General features: G+C 42.0%; 1 protein-coding gene across 3 annotated transcripts in view; it reads right to left on the minus strand.

Moving 5' to 3' along the window:
- LOC144685850 (pro-neuregulin-2, membrane-bound isoform-like) overlaps window positions 1-24,465 on the minus strand; it is a 764,146-nt gene that overhangs the window by 134,112 nt on the left and 605,569 nt on the right. For all 3 annotated transcript variants that reach the window (XM_078550803.1, XM_078550802.1, XM_078550804.1), the window contains one exon: window positions 11,592-11,754. In XM_078550803.1, coding sequence (XP_078406929.1) covers window positions 11,592-11,754 — 163 coding nt within the window. The remainder of the gene's footprint in view (window positions 1-11,591; window positions 11,755-24,465) is intronic.

Below are 24,465 nucleotides of genomic sequence, written 5' to 3' on the forward strand. Positions count from 1 at the left end.
GGAATTTGGTTCAAAGTGGGAATTCAGTGCATAGGGGGAAAGAGATGCTTTAGCTAAAGTTTACTCCAAGAAGTGAAGTGTGCTGAGAGGGGTGTTCAGTGAAGGGAGGGGAGGAGGTGCTTTGTTTGTCTTCTACACTATTCAGCCTCCAGTATTTGATTTCCACTTTGGTGCAGCTGGAGCAGGTAAACCAGCATTATTATTATATATTATTAGTATTATCAGTATTGTAAGTGCTGTATTGTTTTATTAGTATTGTAAAGTTTATTGGCACTGCCGAAACCTATTGGAAGGTGTCGGCTTTATTAATTAATTAATTAGCAATTATTAATGGATCAATTAACATATATTGGAGATGGCAGGACAGATTATGTGCTGCAATTGCAGGATGTGGAAGCTTCTGGATACCGGTGTGATCCAAGGCAAACACATCTGCAGTAAGTCTTTGCGGCTGCAGGAACTTCAGCCCCAAGTTATTGAGCTGGAGGCTGAGCTGCAGACACTGCGGCATATCAGGGAGGGGGACAGTTACCTGGACATTTTATTCCAGGAGGCGGTCACATCCCTTAGGATAGAGTCTTCTGATTTGGTCAGTGGTCAGGGACAGGAGGGTGTGACTACAAGTGAGGCAGGTGAGGTGACCCAGATGGCAGGGGTGTAGCAGCCTCAGCCCTTGCATTTGTCCAACAGGTTTGAGGTTTTTTCAGCTTGTTTGGATGAGAGTGGGGGCTGCAGGGTGCATGAGCTAACTGGCCATGGCACCGTGGTACAGGAAGCCATTCAAGTGGGGGATGTAATAAGGAATGTAGTGGTAGTTGGGGACAGTATATCCAGATGTATTGACACTGTTCCTGCAGCAAAGAGTGAGAGTCCAGACGGCTGTGTTGCCTGCCCAGTGCCAGGGTTCGGGACATCTGCTCGGGGTTGGAGAGGAACTTGCAGTGGAAGGGGGAGGACCCAGTCATTGTGGTCCATGTTGGTACCAACGACATAGGCAAGGCAAAGAAGCAGGTTCTGCATAATCAGTATGAGGGCCTTGGCACCAAATTAAGAAGCAGAACCTCAAAGGTCATAATCTCTGGATTATTACCTGAGCCATGTACAAACATAGGTCAAATCAGATTAGAGAGATGAATGCGTGGCTCAAAGCCTGGTGTGGGAGAAGAGGGTTCCGGTTCATGGGGCTCTGGCACCGTTACTGGGGAAAGTGGGATCTGTACCATTTGGATGGTCTGCACATGAACCGTGCTGGGACCAGTGTTCTTGCGAGCTGCATAACTAATGAGGGTTTTAAACTAAGTAGTAGGGGCAAGGGGACAAATTTGGAAAGATGTGGTAAATCAAAGAGTAGAGACAAGGCAAAAAAGAAAGGTATTATTACGGGAAATGAAAAACAGACCGTTATAGGAAGGGGTAGAGAATACAAACCTAACAGTAAATCAACAGATGAGACTAGAGGTTATAGAATGAATAAGGGGATAAAACTAAAGGTTCTGTATCTGAATGCATGAAGCATTTGAAACAAACAGATGAACTGAGAGTGCACATAGAAATAAATAAGTACGATTTAATAGCCAATACAGGGACATGGCTGCAGGAAAACATGGATTGGGAGCTGAATATTAATGGGTATAGGACATTTAGGAAGGACAGGAAACGAGGAAAAGGTGGAGGGATGGCTCTGTTAGTTAATGATGGTATTAGCGCAATAGAGAGGGATGACCAAAGTTCAGGAAACCAGGATGTGGAAACAGTTTGGGTAGAGTTGAGAAATGGGAAAGACAAGGAGTCACTTGTGGGAGTCAGGTACAGGCCTCCTAATAATAACTCACTTTCTATAGGACCAATGCTCACTTTGTTAACATGCTCCTTTTAAAAATATTTATAGAAACTCTTACTATCTGTTTTTATATTTCTGGCTAGCTTTCTCTCACACTTTAATTTTTCCCTCTTTATTAATCTTTTAGTCACCCTTTGCTGTTCCTTATATTCTGTCCAATCTTCTGGCCTTCCACCTATCTTTGCATAATTATGTACTTTTCCTTTAAGTTTTATATTATCTTTAACCTTTTTGGTTAACCACGGATGGTCTGCTCGTCCCTTGGGTTTTTTCTTACTCATTGGAACGTATCAATTCTGTGTATTCTGAAATATTCCCTTAAATGTTTGCCACTGCATCTCTATTGACCTATGCCTTAACCAAATTTTCCAATTCACTTTAGCCAGCTCTGCTTTCATGCCCTCATAATTGCCCTTATTTAAGTTTAAAAACATAGCTTTGGACCCACTCCTCTCTCCCTCAATCTGAATGTAAAATTCATCATTGGTAGGATGGAGCATAAAGGAAGGAATAAACGGAGATTGTCAGAAAGGCACGGCGATAATCATGGGAGACTGTAACCTACATATAGACTGGAAGAGTCAGATGGGCAAAGGTAGCCTACTCGAGGAGTTCATCGAATGTTTCCAGGATAGTTTCTTAGAATGTGTTCTAGAGCCAACCAGAGAGCAGGCTATACTAGACCTGGTATTATGCAACTATGGGATTAATTAATGACCTCATAGTGAAGGTACGCCTTGATAGCAGCGACTATATGATGATGAATTTTACATTCAGTTTGAGAGAGAGAGGAGTGGGTCCAAGGCTATGTTTTTAAACTTAAATAAAGGCAATTATGAGGGCATGAAAGCAGAGCTGGCTAAAGTGATTGGCAAATTTTGTTAAGGGATAGGTCAACAGAGATGCAGTGGCAAACATTTAAGAATACACAGAATAGATACGTTCCAATGAGTAAGAAAAATTCCAAGGGATGGACACACCATTTGTGGTTAACTAGAAAGGTTAAAGATAGTATCAAACTTAAAGAAAAAGTATATAATTGTGCAAAGATAGGTGGAAGGCCGGAAGATTGGACAGAATTAAGGAACAGCAAAGGGTGACTAAGAGATTAATAAGGAGGGAAAAAATAGAGTGTGAGAGAAAGCTAGCCAGAAATATAAAATCAGAAAGTAAGAATTTCTATAAATATTTAAAAAAGAAACGAGTTAACAAACTGAGCATTAGTCCTATAGAAAAGCAAGTCTGGAGAGTTGATAATGGAAAACAAGGAGATGGCAGATGAATTGAACAGGCATTTTGCATCAATTTTCACTACAGAGGATACAAGTAACATCCCAAAAGCAGCTATAAATCAGGAAATGGAAGGGAGGGAGGAACTCAGAAAAATTACAATCACCAGAGAAGTGGTGGAGCTGCGGCTGACAAGTGCCAGGATCCTGATGGACTTCATCCTAGGGTCTTAAAAGAAGTGGCTAGTGAGACAATTGATGCATTGGTTTTAATTTTCCAAAACTCCCTAGATTTGTGGAAGGTCCCATTAGATTGGAAGATAGCAAATGGAACACCATTATTCAAAAAGGGAGGGAGACAGAAAGGGGGAACTATAGGCCAATTAGCTTAACATCTGTCATAGGGAAAATATTAGAAGCTATTGTTAGAGAAGCTATAGCAAAGCACATGGATAAGTTCAAGGTAATCAGGCAGAGTCAACATGGGCCTGAATTTTTCAGGCGGCGGGAAGGTTCGGCGGGAGCGGGCAGTCGCTGCCCATGATCGGCTCCGCGCCGCTCTTTTATGCAGGTGGGCCAATTAAGGCTTGCCCAGCGTAAGACGTGACTGGTAAAGCTCAGCGCTACCTGTGCGGGTGGGGGAAGGAGGGAGAGTCGAGGCCAGCGCTCTTTCGCGCATGTGTGCGAAAGAACGCTTTGATCTCCCTGAGGCATGGAGCTGCCTCAGGGAGATTGAAGGGTTTTTGAAATTGTTAAATAAAAGGTTTATAAATTTATTTAAACATGTCCCCTCATGTGACTGTGTCAAATGAGGTGGGACATGTTTTTATTTATGTGAAATTTTATTTATTTATTTAAGAAAAGCTTTAGGAAACCTCATCTCACTCATGGCTGAGGTTTCTTAAAAATTGTGAAGGCCGCTTGGCCTTTTTGCCTGCCCGCCAACCTTAAGGTTAGACGGGCAGTGATTACAACCACCTTAATTAGATCCTTAATGGCCTTAATAGGCCGTTTACATATTGGCGGGCGCACAGCCAACTCCAGCGTGCACCCGCCGAACAAAACATCGCAACTCGGCGCGATGACGTTGGGACGCATGCCTGATGTCATCGCGCATCATTTTACGCGTTGGCATGCTGGGCCCGCCCCCGCACGCTGACTGAAAAATTCTGACCACGGTTTTCTGAAAGGGAAATCATGTTTAACCAATTTATTGGAGTTTTTTGATGAAGAAACATGTGCTGTGGATAAAGGGGAACTGATAGATGTACTGTACTTAGGTTTCCAGAAGGCAGTTGATAAAGTGCCACATTAAAGGTTATTGCGGAAAATAAAAGCTCATGGTATAGGGGGTAACATATTGGCATGGATAGAAGACTGGTTGGCTAACAGAGAGTAGGCATAAATGGGTCTTTTCCAGGTTGGCAAGATGTAATGAGTGGTGTGCCACAGAGATCAGTGTTGGGACTTCAACTGTTTATAATTTTTATAAATGACTCGGATGAGCGGATGGATGGGATGGTTGCCAAATTTGCTGATGACCCAAAGATAGGTAGGAAATTAAGTTGTGAAGAGGACATAAGAAGGCTACAAAAATATATCGATAGGTTAAATGAGTGGGCAAAGATCTGGCAAATGGCATTTAATGTGGGAAAATGTGAAATTGTCCATTTTGGCAGGAAGAATGAAAGAGAAGCATATTATCTAAATGGCGAGAGACTTCAGAGCTCTGAGATGCAGAGGGTTCTGGGTGTCTTAGTGCAGGAATCGCAAAAGGCTAGAATGCAGGTACAGCAAGTAATTAGGAAAGCTAATAGAATGTTATCATTTATTGCGAGGGGAATTGAATACAAAAGTAAGGAGGTTATGCTTCAGATATATGGAGCATATCTGGAATACTATGTACAGTATTGATCACCATATTTAAGGAAGGGTGTAAATGCTTTGAAAGTAGTTCAGGGAAGATTTACCAGACAAATCTCTGTTTGGCGAGTTGTCTTATGAGGAAAGGTTGGACAGGCTAGGCTTGTATCCACTAGATTTTAGGACAGTAAGAGGTGACTTGATTGAAACATATAAGAAGCTGAGGGGTCTTGACAGGGTGGATGTGAAGAGGATGTTTCCTCTTGTGGGAGAATCTAAAACCACAGGTCACTGTTTAAAAACAAGAGGTCGCCCATTTAAAAGGGAGATGAGGAGAATTTTTTTCTCTCAGGGTGTTGTGAGTCTTTGGAACTCTCTTCCTGAAAAGGCAATGGAAGCAGACCCTGAATACTTTTAAGGCAGACGTGGATAGATTCTTGGTAAGCAAGAGGTTGATAGGTTATCGGGGGTAGGCGGGATGCAGATTTGAGGTTACTATCAGATCAGCCATGATCTTATTAAATGGCAGAGCAGGCTCGAGGGTCCGAATGGCCTACTGCTTCTTGTTCGTATGAGCCCAAGTGGGGCATGAGGCAGCCAGAGCAGGGCCCACCAGCATCTGAGTAAGTGAGTAACTGAAGACTATGTAAGAGAGACAGAGAATGTGAGGGGGTGGGAGGAGAGGCTGTGAATGGTTGGGGGGTGTGAGAGGGGTGGAGGTGTGGAGGGGAGTGTGTGGGGAGGTGGGGGTAGAGTGTGGGAGAGTTGGGGAATGTGTGGGGGGTGAGGCAGAGTGTGGGGGGGTGGAGGAGAATGTGGGGGGTGGGGATAGTATGTGTGGGGGGTGGGGGGTAGAGAGAGAGAGAGTATGGGGGTGGTGGTCGGTGAGAGAGTGTGATGGGTTGGGGGGAGAGAGACTGTGGGAGGTGGGGGGCAGAGGGAGTGTGGGAGTAGGGGAAGAGTGAGTGTGAGTGGGGTAGGGGAGAAAATGCGTGTTGGGGGAGAGAGCGTGTGGGGTGGAAGAGAAAGTGATTTACATTAATTCCTTTCCTGTAACAGCCTGAGGATGTGAAATGCAGTATAGTGTTTGTATTCCCTGCTGGCAGCTTAGCATATAATTTACAGCACAGAAGCCATTTGGCCCAACTCATCTCTGTTGGTGTTTATGTTCTACACAAGCCTCCTCTCACCTTTCTTGGTTACACTATCAGGGTAACCTTCAGCTTTTTTCTTCCTCACGTTTTTATCAAGTTTCTTGAATGTCTCTATACTAGAATCACACAATGGTTACAACACAGGAGGCCATTTAGCACATTGTCTCTATGTCTATTATCTCCTCCACCTCCTCCATGTAGCCCTGTAAAATCGTCTCTTCAGATAATTATTCAGTTCCCTTTTGAGAACCGCAATTGAATCTGTCTCCATCAAATGCTCAGGCAGTGCATTCCAGGGCCAAACCACCTGATGCACAAAGAAGTTTTTCCTCATGTCGCCTCTGGTTCTTTTGTTAATCACCTTAGGGTTCTCGACCTTCTGCCAATGGAAACAGTTTCTCCCCATTTATTCTATCCAGACCCTTCATAATTTTGAACCTTCTTGTCTCCAAGGAAAACAGCCCCAGCTTCGCCAATCTATCCACATAACTGAAGTCACTCGGAGGCATTGATGTAAATATTTTCTGCACCTTTTCAAAACCTTCATATCTTTCCCATTGAGGCAGAACCAGTGTTTTATGAAGGTTCATATCTTACTTGTTTTTGTACTCTATACCCCTATTTATAAAATCTGGGATTCAGTATAATTTATTAACTGCTTTCCCAGCCTGCCCTGCCACCTTCAATGATTTATTCACATATACACCCAGGCTCCTCTGCTCCTGCATTCCCTTTAGAATTGTACCCCTTATTTTATGTTATCTCTCCTCATTCTGACCAAAATATATCACTTCACACTTCTTGACATTAAATTTCATCTGCCACGTGACTGACCATTCCACCAGCCTGTCTATGTCCTTTTGAAGTCTATCACTATCCTCTTCACAGTTCACAATGTGCCCAAGTTTTGCATCATCTGCAAATTTTGAAATTGTGCCCTATACACCCAGGTCTAGGTTATTAATATAAATTAATAAAAGCAGTGTCCCCACTATTTACCATCACCTAGTCAGAGGTAAGTAAAGCTTTCCATAAATCATGTTTTTAATAGGCTTGAATTAAATAATTAAACTGTATTGGAGTTGGGATGTTATGGTGAGGTTGTATAAGACATTGCTGAGGCCAACTTTGGAGTATTGTGTGCAGTTCTGGTCGCCTAACTACAGGAAGGATATCAGTAAGATTGAGAGAGTGCAGAGAAGATTTACTAGGATGTTGCCGGGTCTTAAGGAGTTGAGTTATAGGGAAAGATTAAACAGGTTAGGACTTTATTCCTTGGAGCGTAGAAGAATGAGGGGAGATTTGATAGAAGTTTACAAAATTATGAAGGGTATAGACAGAATAAATGCGAGTAGGCTCTTTCCACTTAGATTAGGAGAGATAAACACGAGAGGACATGGCTTTAGGGTGAAAGGGGAAAGGTTTAGGGGGAAATTCTTCACTCAGAGAGTGGTGAGAGTGTGGAACAAGCTACCATCTGACGTGGTAAATGCGGGCTCACTCTTAAGTTTTAAGAATAAATTGGATAGATACGTGGATGGGAGAGGTTTGGAGGGCTATGGACTAGGTGCAGGTCAATGGGACTAGCGGAATAATATTTCGGCACAGACTAGAAGGGCCGAATGGCCTGTTTTCTGTGCTGTAGTGTTCTATGGTTCTATGTTGCATAATGAAATTCTAGCTATGCTAAAGGCTAGTGATTCAAAATACCACATGGTTCAAAATAAAATACCTACCGCCCACCGGCACTAGTACTTTTCAGTGAAAAAAGCATTATTTACTGATTTTTAGGCACTCAAATGATTAATGCATAGGAAAACAACATAATAGTAGCTTTAGAAATGATATGGCCAACACATTTCCCTAGAGTTCCTGCACCTCAAAATTTGACACTACACCACTGCTCACTCGCTCTCTCTCTCTCTCTTTCACTCACTCTCTCTCTCAAGTTAAAAGAGTGTCGTCAACAAAGTGCAGACCTGAACCAAGACAACTCCAGAATTCTACAGGAAACCAACCAGCTTCAAATGACCACATCATTCAACAATCTACACCTCAAAGACAAGCAAAGGACTGAATCGTATATTCTTTATTGGACTCGGTAACTTTCTTCTGATAGCTATGTGTTGTGTGTGCTGTCGTGCCTTTATTATTTTTTCTCGGGTTTAGTAACTAAACCAAAAAACCTGATTTGATTGGCTCCCTATTAACAAAAAGTACATTTGGATTGGAAAAGGCATTTACAGGGAAAATAAATTTGAAAACCTTTGTTACAACCAACTGAGGGGGCTGAGTAGAAGGGGAGCCAACTCACTCCTCCTCACCCGTAACAATTGTTTAAGTGATAATCTTCAGCATAAATTACTGGTGCTTTCATCCTGATAAATGAAATTGACAACATTGAGATGGCTACTGGTGGCATTGGTATCCGACCAGCCGAATGTTTTTTTTAAAAGTTGCTGCTACATGAAGCTACTGGGGCTTATTTGAAATAGCAGGACCAGTATTCTGCTTTACATTCATTTTTGTATCTAGCCAGCAGCACTTCCTACAAAGATTTATGGAGAATTAAATTGCATTGCTTTGATGTTACACAATTACTAATGCAATTAGTGACATTTTAGGCTGCACTATTGCTGCAAAAATCATAAATATTGGACTGGATTTTGCAGGAAGCAAGGATGCTCGCCGCTGACCTTGAGGAAAGCTGCCCGTGAAGATCCAGTGATCCCTGTGATGTGGTTTACCCCATTCTTCATGGCAGTTTAAATCAAGTGCCAAGTCAAAGAGATCTCTTGGTGTACAGCAGCAGTCATGGCAGCAAGCAGATTGCAGCCAATCACACTGAAATCTTCACCCACAGAAAACCAGGAATTATCCTTCACTTTTAATTTAAAATTTTCAGATAACAAAATAAATGATTCTGATTGGATTTAGATAGAATCTGAAATTTCAACATAAACTTTAAAAAAAAAAGAGAATTTTTAAATCATAATGGAGAAATTTGGCATTCTACAAACATGAAACTAGCTTCTCAGGGCCAGTGAGAGTGTTTAGCAGTAATCGTGAAGTTGGGATACCATTAAAAATCCAGTTATACCTCATTCAACAAAGTGTAACTTTTTCAAGGGTTTTCACAGTGAGACTAAGTGCATAAGGGTGGAAATTCTCAACAGTTCATAAGTTTTCCCATTGATTGAGGTCCAGGGCTACCTCAATAGTGCACCTTCTGTAAAATCATAGAATCACTGACAGCAGCTCCTGGATTTCCACATTATTCTGCACATGTGCAGACTCCGAAAGTTTCTCTCAGTTTCACTGTCATTACCATCACAAAAATCTGGGTGATTGTTTTATATTATTGCTGTAAGCAGGAAAATTGTATTCTCCAGTCTTTTACATGGGAGGAATCATCCTAAAGAGCTAAGTGATGCTTCAGCAGGTGCAATGTAGGAATAGTGCAAATGATTAAGAAAATTCACACGTAGCAATGTTTCAGCAAAAACTGCCATAAATCATTTACGTGCAAATTTTCTCAGTAAAAAAGCAGTGCACCTGTGATCTTAGGCCTTAGTTATGTCAAAACCTTCCAGGAAATTCCAGGGCAATCGCGGAGTCACTGACCAAAAGGGACCGAGGGGAAAACTGAAGGTCAAGTCGAGCTGTGATGTTTTCACAAACGTTCTAGCAATGAATTACTTACCAAGATCAAATCACCTACTCAGCTTTTCTGTTTGGAAATGATCTGTGGCACAGTGGTCTAGATTAGGTGAAAAATGTACCAGAGCATTTTGTATGCAAAGGCTTTACTGCCTTCTATTTTAGACATCTGCAGCATAGTTGAATTATTCATAAAAATGGTTGTTAAAGATAGGATTCTGCAAAATTTCTGGAATGTTTGATTATTGATTTGTTTAATAATAGAAGCTACTTAAAGCATCATCACCATCCACTCAAGATAGGTGAGCAAATTCCTTCACTCATCGCTCATCCTAATGATTCAAGAATTATGGAGAGGAATTCACTAGCGCTCATTGTAATAGATCAAACTGCTTTGTTTATCATTTAAAAGTCTAGACATTCAGTTGAAAGTGCATTTGCAAAACTGAAGTTTAGTGTGAATTTTAAAGCACAGGTCTCTAACTTTCATTTAAGAGCTTTCTCCTTCAGTTGTTTATGTTGCATGAAGAGCTATATGGTTAGTTTCATTTTTTACATTTAAGGCCAGTAGAAAAGGCGTCTCAACTCCTCCAACATCGTCTATTTACACTAAATGAAAATTTACAACTGAATGTGACCTTGTTATCAGAGGTAACATAATGATCATAAACCAGAAACATAAAAGCTGTGGTGAACTGCAAATACAAATGGAAAAAGCACTCCCCATGATAGTCATACTTTCTCCCCTGATGTATCAAACTGTGAGTTTTTGACTTCAACTCTGTCATCAGAGAAAGATACCAAATGAAAAGAAGGCACTTACACAAAGTGGGAGGTAAAACCAAAGGCAAGTCACCAACCTCATAACCACCTAGTCTCCAGTTATGTAGCAGAGATATTCGTATCAGTTTATATCTCCTCACAATGACTCATTGATCATAAGACAAATCGCACTCTACTCATCAAATGCAACACGTGTCCATTCCTCCCATTAGCAACAGTAAAGATATCTTTTAAGAACTGACTGCACAAAACACATTGCATTTTGATAGGTACCAGTGGTCTGGATATTGGAGCTATGTAAGTATGGCCCATAAGAATATTCCAGGCCATTGGGTCCTGATGATGTCACTGTACTTTCAAGAAAGCGACGTAGATTTTTAAAATTCCTTCATGGTATGTGGACATCGCGAGCAAGGCCAGTATTTGTTGCCCATTCCTAATTGCCCTTGTTCGACCAGCTGAATTTGAAGGTTGGCAACAAACTGTCTTCTCATTTTCTGCGTACTTCCAAGATGTGTGAATTACTGGCATGATGCCCACCTATTAATATCTGAATGACCTGACCTCAGGAAAGTTAGTGGGGTCAGTTTTTGAGTCACTGACAAGGTGTGATTACTATTTTGCCATAGTTAAAGTGGTAGAGCTGGATCCTGCATTTTTGGCATTTTGAATTCAAATCTATTGTATCAGTGTCAATGGTCCATGTATGCCCCACCCTTCAACCCCAGCCATTCCTTGTGGCCTTTCTGATTGAGTACGTATTATGAACATTACTAAACTCCCTTCACAGGATTCTTACATCAATCAGAAAGCTTTCATTCAATCAACCTGGGCTGAATTCAGACCCAGGCCCAGTTAGAAAAAGGACAGTGTGTTAAACCACTGCAGTTCCTCATGTGTATATTTATTGTATAAAGTTTTCCTTGTACTTTAGTCTCCAACTGTAAAATTCATGCTAAGTGGAAAGTGATTTAAGCAGCACTCTACACAATGAAGAGTCAATTTCCTAGTGAATTAATGAAAGAAATACCCCAATGTCAAATGTGTATTTTGATAACTTACTTGCCAGTTTTTATCCTGATTTCTTTGTTTTTCTTTATCTCTCTTCCATCTTTGAACCATTTATAGGTGGGTCGGGGATTTCCTACTGCCTCACATCTCAGGGAAAGCTTTTGTCCTTCCAGAAGAGTTTGATTCTTCAGTTTTTTCAGCTTTGGAGGAACAGCTGTGAAGACACAAATTAGCCTTGGAATCAGTCCACTGAAAGAGCCTGTCCAACAAATATCTTCAAATACTAACACATATTGAGCTTAAGTAATCATTACTACAAAAAGTGGCAGCCAGAAATTTCCTCAGGGGCTCTTCCAATTGGCTACCAAAATTTCAAGAGAAAGCCAGGATAAAGTGTGTAATGAGAGCTTTTGTAGATATGGCTCCTGCCATAGTTATGGTGATAATTATTACTGATAGGGGGAACCCCTGAGAACATTCCTGGTCATAAATGGGCTGCTAAGAAGTGAGGCACATTGTAACATTTAGGATTCCTTTGTTAATGCGTCTCTAAGCTTGTAGCACAAACCTTAATACAATGCCAAATGACATAAGAACATATACCTGACACAAAAAAATACATAATAGAAGCTACAATAAGATTGTATATAACATATATTTGTAATGTTACTGTTAAGAGTTGTTTTGGGTATGAATACACAAAGTAGGGATTCTTTTCTACTCAGTATGGTTACTTGAAAACACTTGGGGCAGAATTTTCACCTCAGCGTGCGGGTGCGCGCACAACACATAGCCCGCAATGACGTTGGGCGAGTGGCCTTTGGATTTTCGAGGAAACCTCATCCACAGGCTAGATGAAGTTTCCGACGTTAATTAAAAAAATAAAAATAAAAATGTTCAAATCTCATTTCTGTCTCATGAGCGGGGACATGTGTTCCTTAATTTTACCATCTTTATTTGTAAAGTTTTCAGCTCCTTGAAGCAGCTCTGTGCCTCCAGGGAGCTTTCTGTGAGCACACCCGCGAGCATGCGCTGACTCCTGCGCTCGCCCTCTCCACCCCACCCCCCAACCCAGGCGGCACTGAGCATTTCAGCATGCAATTCATGCTGGCTGTTCGTTAATTGGCCAGTCAGCATGAAATCGTGGTTGGGGCCCAATCGCAGGCGGCTGTCCGTTGCGCAGCCTCTCCTGGTCCCGCCTGCCTGACAAGGGGGAAATCCTCCCCTTGACTTCAGTGATAATTTGTCAAAATTCCTCAATTAGTTTCATGCTCTAGCGTTATCATAGGACTATTTTCAATAACCCGTTGACACAGGTATACCTTCTGCTGGAATGCTGCAACTTAATTCCTAAAATTTCTATCAGTGATTTAACAGGTTTTACTCTGCAATTATCAGTATTATTTTTCACATCATACATTTTGATTATTCTTTGCAGTTTGAAGTGTGTGGAGGTATAGAAAGCTAATCAGATACAATGGTGTTCTACCATTCAATTCTCTGTTGACACCTGTACCTACAATCCAATCTGAAACACAAAACATTTTCAAGCTTACTGACAATAGAATTATGAAAAAAAAATGCTCCTGGTGAGAAAATGTAAAGCTAGAGGGGGTGAAATTCAACTTTGGCAAGAATGCAAAACGTAAAGTAGTGGATTAGTCGCTTGCCATAAATCCCCACCCACTTTCACTTTCCATTATATAATAGATAGCATTACATAATATGGTGCAGTGTGTGTAACAGGAATTTGTTCCACTTCCACCCATACTGCACACTGCCAAAGTTGAGTTTCAACCACATATACTTATTCCTATTCATGTAATAGGCTTACAACACGTTAAACAGAAATGATGTGGATCTTAGGCATCAGAGTTAATATTCTGTTAGTAAATAAAGCAGATTTTAAAAGTTATATAATTGCTTTCTTTGATGCAATAACATGATAAATATGAGTTACTCTTTGGCAAGTGGTGAGCCATGTAAAATAAATCATTGCATAATACAAAGCTACAGAACTCGAGCATTGGGTTACAGGAGCAACACAGGAACATTAGGAACAGGAGCACACCATTGAGCTCCCCAAGGCTGTTCCACCCTTCAATTAGAACATGGCTGACCTCAACCTCACTTATCCACCTTTGCTCCATGCCCTTGGATATCCTGATCTAACAAAAAGCTATGGAACATTCCCTACATGTACTTTTTATTTTCCATAATCTCTGTATTCCTGATGTTTGCTTTTTTGTCCTTATCTATTCCATATTATCATTTGAAGATCTTTCTGGTGTTATATTGTGGTTGGAGGACTGATAGTGTACAGTGGTTTACAGGTCAGTCATTGGGAGGCCTATCTGTCATTGTGAGGTTATTCATTTGCAATGGAAGCTCAATGAAATGAGCTGTGGGGCAGGAGTGACAAAGAGGTGAAAGTGATAGGGAAACACATCTGAAGACAGACAAAATTATGTAGAAGAGGAATAAGTTGGCAAAAGTCAGAGAGCAATTGGGAACAATAGGAGGAACTGTTGGCCGTTAGGCTCAGTGGCTTTGTCAAATAGCTTTAACAATGCAACATAAGATCTGTAAACCAGTGGGTAGTTCACTGATTTAAATCATACAGGTTTTGGATAATTTGAGAATAGCAGTCAGAAGTGGAATACTAAATTTGACTTCAGAAATAGAAAATAGTTCAACTCCTGAATGATACAGACTCCAGAAAGTCATTCAAGTCTTTCAAAAAGGAAGATTGGGATGTTACTCTTGATCATTGCTGGAAATTTTCTTTGTGGCTCTGCCAATTTGCAGTACATTTGGTGCAAGATGGGTGGAAACCTCAGGAGTGATTTTCAGCTTAGGCAGGCAGTGGGAGAAGTGCTCATGACACATTCCTTCAGTCAGTGCCTTAAGAAGCCCAAGTCATTTTATAGGTCCGGGTCTCACTTGGTTACTGTTGACCAAGCAATTACAGTAATTGAACATTCAGAAATCTCCAGCATTAAATCTTGCTGGCAGCATTTCTCCTCTGATGGCTGACTGCTCTATGTCTCGACTGTCTCCCCTCCCCCAGCAGAAATGGATAACCTTGAAATATTTCCTAAGAATTTCACATTCCTTTTGAATCTCCGCAATACGCCCAGTGAGAGGCTGATCAGTGATGGATTATGTACCGCCACTGTAGGCAGTTTGATTTGACTTTCAGAACATGTTTGGCAGCAAATCAGATATTGATCCTGTGCCCTTGTGCCCTTCCCATGTTGGCTTGATTTCGCAAGCAGTACACTGAACAGTACCCAGATCTGTGTTCCCCCTTTCCCTCACATTTATAGTTCTCATATCTCTGGGTGTCCTAAGGTGCTTCATAGCCTTCATAGCCAATATAACATCTTTGAAGTGTAATCACCGCTGTGATGTATGCTTACACAGTTCGTGCAAAGCACCGACTCAGAAACATCAATGAGATGTGACCAGTTAATGAGGCTAAATTCAACATCTACAGGGTGCTAAAAGGGCTGACGCCCATGGAAAGGAAACTTAGACCGAATGTATAATGGGAAGAATCCACTACTGCCATTTTGCATAACTGCTGAAATTGAATTTTACCCCCAAATCATGTTTGTTGAAAGATAATTTTGGCTGGGACACTGCTGGAATACTTTGCTGCACTTCCTGATATTATGCCATGGAACCAAAGTCCACTTCTGATCAACTCAAAAAGCCTACCCTTGACCCTTTTGTCTTGCAAATTGCAGCACAATTTCCAATTTTCCTTTCCTCTCCAAATTCTTAAATGTGTCACTCCCTCCCAAATCAGAGCTACAACTTCACATTTTAATCTCTCTGATTCCACCCTTGCCACAACACCAAATAAAAATCACAAATGGCATCCTCGGTGACTGTAGCTGTGGGAAAGCACAGCAGATTGAGCTGATAATGGAATGAGCTGGGAAATTGAAGTTTGGTAAAAATGGGTATTTGGTATAGAGGTAGGAATGATGTACTGATTAGATTAAAGAGCCAAAAGCAAAAACAAAAAATGATGAAGAAGAGAACATTCAAGAACTTAAATTGAAGGGGCTTTGACTTTTTCTTCTATGTTTAAGATTTTTAAAAACTCAAAGAAGTTTAAAATGTTACTTTGTGCATTGCAGAAGCTATGAGATGTTTGCCTTCCAGGCTGAGATGCAGGTGGATTTCAGTGCAACAATTGCAAGCTGGTTGATGCACTCATGGCTGAAGTGGTCAGCTTTAGGGAGCACTTGATCATGCATCAAAAGATTAGGAAGGGATACGTTTATATAAAAGACCATGCTGGGAGTCAGTAGGAAATAAAATCCCAGTGCTTCAAGGAAGACAGTATGTCTCTGCCAGAAAGAAGTCATGACTGGGCAGTAGGACATCCCTAGTACTCCCCAGCAGTTTCTCTCTTCTCAAAGGAGATGATGTAGAAACTCAAGAGATGTGTCATTCACTGAAGCAATTCAGTAGCCTGTCAGTGAAGGAAGGAAAAAGAGAAATAGTAGCAGATAAGTTCTGGTATCGGGGGATTTGATTATCTGATTCACAATAGGACTCTGTGCAAACTGAACCCAGAAAAATGAATGGTGCCATACCTCCAAGGTGCACAGGTTGTGAACCTGATGTCCCAGCTTGTTAGAAGGCTAGCAGGTGTAGGTGAGCAAAACTGTTGTCACCCACGTGGGAAAAAAAAACATAGGTAAAAGAAGACAAGTGGTTGTTTGCGCTAATGTAGACAATAGTAAGGAGGTTTAAGGGAAGGACCTCAAGGGCAATATTGTATTGAAGTACTACAGTTGGCACAAGCTAGTGATGAAAGGTAGAGGGTAATTAGGCTGACGTGTGTATTCATTGCAATCTGTAAATCAATCAGCATATCCCCACTCTACCATTAACATCAAGCAGAGGCATCAATCATGGTTCAATGAGAGCATGCCAGGAGCAACATGAGGCATATCTAAAAATGAGGGACCAAACTGGTGAAGCTACAACACATGACTACATGCATGTTAATCAGTGGAAGACATAGCTAGAGCTAAGCAATCCCACAACCAATGGATCAGATCAAGGCTCTGGAGTCCTGTCACATCCAGTCTTGAATGGTGGTGGACAATTAATCAGCTAACTGGAAGAGGATGCTTCACAAATATCCCCATCCTCAATGACAGCGGAGCTCAGCACTTCAGTGCAAAAGACAAGGCTGAAGCATTTGCAACCATCTTCAGCCAGAGGAATTGAGTGGATGATCCATCTTGGCCTCTTACCTGTAGTCCCCAGCATCACAGACGCCAACCTTCAGCCAATTTGTTTCACCCCACATGATATCAAGAAATGGCTGAAGGCACTGGATACAGCAAAGGCAATGGGCCCTGACAACATGCTAGCAGTAGTACTGAACACTTGTGCTCCAGAACTAGTGGTGCCCTTAGCCAAGCTGTTTCAGTGCAGCTACAGCACTGACATCTACCTGACAATGTGGAAAACTGTCCAGAAATGTCCAGTCCACAAAAAGCAGGACAAATCCAATCCTGCTAATTACCTCCTCCTGGTCATCAGCGAAGTGATAGAAAGTGTCTTTGACAGTGCCATCAAGCACTTACACAACTATAATCTGCTCACCAATGCTCAGTTTGAAGCACTCAGCTCCTGATCTCATTACAGCCATAGTCCAAACATGGACAAAAGAGCTTTCTTCAAGAGATGAGGTGAGAGTGACTGTCCTTGACATCAACGCAGCATTTGACTACATGTGGCATCAAGGAGCCCTAGCAACATTAAAGCCAATAGGAATCAGGGGGGAAAACTCTCCAATGGTTGGAGTCATATTTACCACAAAGGACAATGGTTGTGGCTGTTGGAGGCCAATCATTTCAGTCCCAGGACATAATGGCAGGAATTCCTCAGAGTAGTGAACTCGGCCCAAACATCTTCCACTGCTTCATCAATGACCTTTCCCCAATTTTAAGGTCAGATGTGGGGATGTGTGCTGATGATTACATAGTGTTCACTACTGTTTGCGACACCTCAGATACTGAAGTAGTCTGTGTCCATGTGTAGCAAGTCCTGGACAACATTCAGGCTTGGGCTGATGAGTGGCAAGTAATATATGTGCCACACAAGTGCCAAGCAATGACCACCTCCAACATGAGAGAGTCTAACCATCTCCCCATGACAATCAATTAATGGCATCCCCATCGTTGGATTCCCCACTATCAACATCTTGGCATTTACCATTGACCCAAAACTTAACTGGATGAGTCATATAAATACTGCAGTTAAAGAACAGGCCAGTGGCTGGGAATTCTGCAGAGAGTAACTCAGCTCCTGACTTGCCAAAGCCTGTCCACCATCTACAAGGCACAAAACAGGAGTGTGATGGAATAATCCCCACTTGCCTGGATGAGTGCAGCTCCAACAATGCTCAAGAAGCTTGACACCATCCAGGACAAAGCAACCCACTTGATTGGCAGCCCATCCATAAATATTCACTCCCTCCACCACATTGGCAGCAGTGTGTACCATCTACAAGATGCACTGCAGCAACGCACAGCAACTTACAAACCCACGACCTCTACCAACTAGGAGGACAAGGGCAGCAGATGCATGGAAAAACCACCACTGGCCAGTGCCCCTCTATGTCACACACCATTCTAACTTGGAATGATATCATCATTTCTTCACTGTTGTTAGGTCCAAAACCTGGAATTCCCTTCCTCACAGCACTGTGGGTTGACCTGCACCAGATGGACTGCAGCGGTTCAGAAATCGGCTCACCACTACTTTGATCTTTGAGCATCTCATCCTGCAATGCATATCTCTGGAAGTGAAGACTATCATTAATGTTGACCAAGTTGGTTTCTGTAAGGGACATAACACATGTGATCAAGTCTTGACACCACCTACATTGAAAATGGCTTCCAGAAGAACCTGAAGATAGGCATTGTGCAACTGGACCTCACAGATGCCTAAGATAGTGTGGCACACTAGCCTGCTCCTAAAGCTGTCCAGAGTGCTCCCAACTTGAGTCAGGACAATTGTCAAAACATTCCTTCACAACAGATAATTCAGAATCCACCTTGTGCAAGGAGAATAGCATGGAGAAGACTGGCCAATGGATTACCACAGGGCTCAGTTTAGCCCCAACTCTGTTCAACATATTTACAAATGACCTGCCAACAACCAGTCCGGTAAGTTCATCTATGCTGATGACATCTGTTGTGCCACACAAGCAGCATCCTTCTGCACTCTGGACCAGGTCCTTAAAGAAGATGTTACAAAGTTGACAGACTACTACAGCACATGGCATCTCATATTAAATTCCTCTAAAGCCATATCAAGGGTATTCTGCCTCCACAGTGCCAGTGCTCAAAAAGAATTGCATATCTACATGATAGCCAGAGACTAAGGGCAGAATTTTCTGCCTGCCGGGCGGGCGGGCCCAACCCAATCTCCGGCGGGCGGGGAGCCAATCCCCGCCAGAGAAGTGGCCCCCCCCGCCATTTTATGTGGGTCAATTGAGGCCAACTAAGGCCCGCCCAGCATGACGTTCGACGGGAAGTGCTATGCGCTTCTTGTGCGGGCGGGGGGGATTTCCCAAAAGCAAGAGTGCGCCAAAGGCTAAGTGCTGCCTCAGGGAGATTGCTGACAGTTTTAAAAACGTTAAGATTAGAAAAAAAAAATCCTTAACATGTCCCCCTCATGTGACAATGTCACTTGAGATGGGACATGTTCATAGATTACAATAAAACTTTATTAAACATTTTAAATCCCTACATGAAACCTCATCCCACCGGTGGATGAGGTTTCATGTTTTTTCTATTGCCCGCCGGGGCTCCTGGCCTGCCCGCCAACCTTAAGGCTGGACGGGCAGGTCCTTTAATTGTTTCAATGATCCTGTCAATGGCCTCAATTGGCCATTGACAGGTCGGCGGGCCCACAGCTGATTTTGCTGTGCCCCCTCTTCCTGAAAATTTAAATGGGGCGGGATGACATCAGGGGTTCCGCCCGACGTCATCCAGCGTCATTTTACATGTCGGCGAGTGGGCCCCACCCCCTGCTCACCGACGGCAAAATTCAGCCGTAAAGCACGATCCCAGTCCAGCATACTTGGATAAGACCTACATACTCTATATAGGTCTTATCCATATGGGAATATCTGAAGAAAAGAGCAGCAAAGCTCAAAATAACCTACTAACCAAACTTGTTGCAGCTCATGGGGTGCTGCTGCCACAACACACCAGCCCTCAGCACCTGCCCTATTATACTCCACAGCAGAGTACTGTGCACCAGTCTGGAAAAGGTCATCACACGCAGACATCTTGTTGACGCTTAATTGAATGCAACAATGTGAATCATAACTGGAACTCTCCACTCAACACCCCTCCCTGGCTTCCTGACCTCGCAAACATCACTCCCTCATACATCTGCCCATTGATGGAAACCCACAAGCTGGTTGAAACCATCCATGCTGCACCTCACTTACCACTCAATGATGGCTTGTTCAACCCACCTGCTGCCTGCCTTGCATCTCAGTGCCCCATTTGGAGCAACCATCCTGAGCAAGATCTACCAGCAGACATCCTTTGGATAAAAGAACAGGAAACATGGGAAGTCACTAACCAGTTCCTTGTGACAAACCCCATCTGTCACATGGCAGGCTTTGAACCACCATCATGACAGTGGTCCTTGCTAAATAAGTTCAGGACAGGCCAGGGCCCCTTTGTAGCCAGCTTCCACCACTGGGGCCGCAGTACAAACCCCTCATGCATTTGTGGAGAGACACAAACAATGCTTCACATTACCGAGGAGCGGATACCCGGCCCAGGGAAAGCCTTGATTTGGAGCTGTAGGATGAGATAAGTAGGCAACCAGTAATGGACTAATAATAGTACTTGGTGTTTTTAACTTACTAGAAATTGATTGTAATAATAATGTCTTTAGTGGCAAGACAGGAAAGGGATGCCTAGAGTTCATGAAAGACTGGTTACAAGTAAGTTTGTTAAAATGTCAAGATGGAAAAAAATCTTTGATTTGATTATGAATCATGGGGGCAATTAAAACCCTAATACAGAGGTGGGTGGGGCTGTATGTTCCAACGATCAAAGTGTGATCACATTTGACATTATATGGATTGGAGTAGTTATTAATACCCAAACAAACCTGTCAAATTTTAAGAGGACAACTTTTTACGCTTGAGCAGTTTTGTGAAAGCAGACTTGGCAGGTTTGAATATGTAGAAGAGAATGTAGAAATTATGGAACTCTTTCAAGAATTTGATTCTGAATGCAACGGACCAAAGTGCACCCATGCAAACTTAAAATCATTTCTGCTTGATTGAAGTAGTCTAAAGAAGAAATTTTTAAAAAAAATTTGGCCACAAATACAATGGCACAGAATTAAGTTGGATTCGATGCCAAGAGACATTCCAGGAGTGTAATAAAAAGTTGTTAAAATGGCAAATAAGCATTTTGGTTTTGATATGGCAACAGAAGTAAAGGATGATAATAAAAGTTTTTTGATGGAGTAGGGCTACTGAAAGTGGGATTAGATGAGAGTATGACATCTGATGCTATGCAGGCTACAAATGTTTTAAAGGGGCTATGTAACTTATTTGATCTGGAGAAGGAATTAAAGGGAATTGCAGCGGTGTGTTGTGACATTATTCACTTTACTACCAGCACGGTTGCCAAATAACTTTACCTAAGATAAATAAATCAAAGGAAGAGATTGTCAAATTTCTGGCATGAACCTTCCAGAAATAACTGAATACTGGAGAGGTGCCTGGGTGTTGGAAAAAGGACAGATGTTGGGCTCTAAATGTGACCTAGAAACTACAGGCAGTGAAGACTAATATCCATTCTAAAGAGCATTCTAAAGAGAAATAAGAAAGTGAACAGTCGGATAGAGGTAGAATCACATGGACTGCAGTTCCCCACCACCTTTTCAAGAATAATCAGGGATGGGCAATAAACGCTGGCTCCATCAATGACACCCAAATCCCTAGAAAGAATTTTTTAAAATAGCCAAAATTGGTTCATGAATTAAGGGAGGTCCTGCCAGTCTAACTTGTTGGTTTACTTTGTGAGTGTGACAAAGATGTTTTGATCGGGGAAAGGCACTGTATGTGGTGTACTTAGATTTCTGTAAGTCCTTTGAAGTAATTCCTCTGGAAGTTTGTATTGAAAATAAAAATAGCCGGAATTAGTGGAAATATTTTATAATGGATATATTGATTAATAGAACCCAATGTATAGGGATTTTCATGAGTCCGGGAAAATATTACCCATAGGATCTCACTCAGGGCTTGTTTCGTCCTGCTTTGTTTAATATTCCAAAGCCGTGACCGCTACCACCTAGAATATATAGCCAGGTATAATTCTGATGAAACAAAAGCTAAATACAGCGGATCCTGGAAATTGGAAATAAAAATAGAAAATACTGAAATATGCAACAGGTCTGCTAGTAGCTGTGGAGAGAGAAATAGAGTTAACATTTCAGGTCAATGACCATTCATCAGATGCTGGCAACTCCTGCTGAGTACTTCCAGCATTTTCTGTTTATAATTCTGGTGAATCTGTGCTGTATCCTTTCCAAGGCCAATATAGCTTTCTTGAGGTTTGTTGTCTAAAACTGACACGCTACTCCAGGTCTGTACTACTGAAGTACCATTTAATTCACATTCGAATTTTTCAATTCCTTTTTGTACCTGAGCACAAGCTTTTAGTGATTTACGTACATAAATCCCTTGCTCCTCCACAGCTTTTAGTCTTTTGCCATTCAGAAAATATTCCACTTTCTCTTTCTCAGATTCAGAGTAGTGCACGCACTTTGTGGAGATGCCACTTTGTAACATCCTGCTCCCATCCAAACACCTTACTGTGCCCCCTAACAAGTGTCAACTGCCAACTTGGATAGATAACTCTCTATTCTTTCACCCAAGTCATTAATGTATACACTGAAAAGCTGAGGCCCCGGGATAGATCCCTGGGAAACACCACTGTTCACATCCCACAATAAATTACATAAATGACCTAAAGCTAGGAGTCTCAAGTTCAGTGGCTACATTAGCAGACAATACAAACATATGGGAGAGAATTTTCTCCCCGTCAGGGGGGACTGAGCAGGAGCGGGCGCGGGTGGGCAGACAGCTGATCGCCGCCCACAATCGGCTGTGCACTGCCATTTTACTTGGGTGGGCCAATTAAGGCCCGCCCAGCGTGACACGCACCCAGAAGCGCTGAGCGCTTCCAGTGCGGGCGAGGGGAGGAGGGAGAGTCAGGGCCTGTGCTCTTTCGCACATGCGCGTGAAAGAGCGCAGGAATCTCCCTGAGGCATGGAGCTGCCTCACGGAGATTAGTTTGATTATTATTATTTGAAATAAAGAAGAAAAAAATTATTCAATCATGTCCCCTCACGTGATAGTGTCACGTGAACCGGGACATGTCACTGATTTTTAATAAAAATTTTCATTTGATTTATAAAGCCTTCATGAAACCTTATCCCGCCTGTGGATGAGGTTTCATGGTAAATGCAAAAGCCGTCTGGGCTCTGAGCCTGCCCGCCAACTTTAAGGTTGGACAGGCAGCTTTGTTAATTCTTTTAATTGTAAGTAAATGGTCTTAATAGACCTTTGACAGTTTGGTGGGAGCGCAGCCGACTCCAGTGCGCGCCTGCTGAACTGAATATTGGAATGATGCGCGGTGACATTGGGACGCATGCCCGACATCACTGCGCGTCATTTTACGCGTCGGCAAGCAGGGCCCGCCCCCGCATGCCGACCAGAAGATTCGGCCATGGAGGTGGTAGACTGCAAAGCTGAACAGGATAAACTACAGGGTGATTAGAATATATTTGTGAATTTGGCAAGTAGCAGATGAAATTCAGCGTGCAGAAATGTCAGAGGAAAAGAAAATCAGCAAAGGACTATTACTTAAATGGAAAGAAAATAATATGTATGGCACATGAGAGAGATCTGGAAGACCAGATTGACAATGAATTGAGACTATTGCAATAATGCTCGATGGCAGTGAGGAAAGCAAGTCAAATTCTGGCATGTATTAAAAGGTCAATGTTGAGCTGAAATAGTCACACTTCAAAGTGTCAGAAGCATAATGAAAAGAAGAAAGAAAAGCAAGAAATTATTGCTTGTTTTCTTCCTGCTCTGGAGCCAGAAATTCACAAACTGCTTCCAACCTACAAGCTTCTCTCACTAATTGGATGAGCAGCACTGGCTTGCATCCCAATAGTGGGTCATTCAAACATGCATTGTATAAATGGAGCTTAATGAGTCATTTAATTTCAAGAAAATCTCCAACTTCAGTCCCAAAAGCCAAAGTTTATTTAAAGGGGCCAGTTTATTACAAATACTCATATATTATTCCATTCCTTCCTTTCTCCATTTACAAGATACACAAAACTGATTGCTGCAGAGAAGAGAAATACCAAAGATTCATGAGATTAAACAAAATAAAATGATAGAAATCTTAAAGAAAAACATAAAATTCTGGAAGTACTCAGTGGGTCAATCAGCATCTGTGCAGAGAACAGATACGTTAATACTTCAGGCATAGATTCTGTCAAAATTGGAATAAATTACAGATGAACAGCATTTCAAATGGATCAGAACACAAGGAGGGGAAAACAAAGCAAATATACACAGATAAGAAGTAAAATGACCGTGCTTAAAAGGCTGTTATAAATTTCTGATCTGCACCAGATATTCTCTTGGGTTTAGCATCAATTGGTCTCTTGTCGTTCCTGTAAGCAGAACCTGTTCTCCTTATAATCAGCAGTTTGCTGTTACTGCTCAATATCCAATTACATGATATTTATACTATAATCCCACTTGGCTCATTATATACATTAAGCCAATCTTCCAAAAGGCAGTCTGATAAACATGTGGCTGATA

This window comes from Cetorhinus maximus, chromosome 10 (assembly GCF_964194155.1).
Source record: "Cetorhinus maximus chromosome 10, sCetMax3.hap1.1, whole genome shotgun sequence".
Taxonomy (NCBI): Eukaryota; Metazoa; Chordata; class Chondrichthyes; order Lamniformes; family Cetorhinidae; genus Cetorhinus; species Cetorhinus maximus.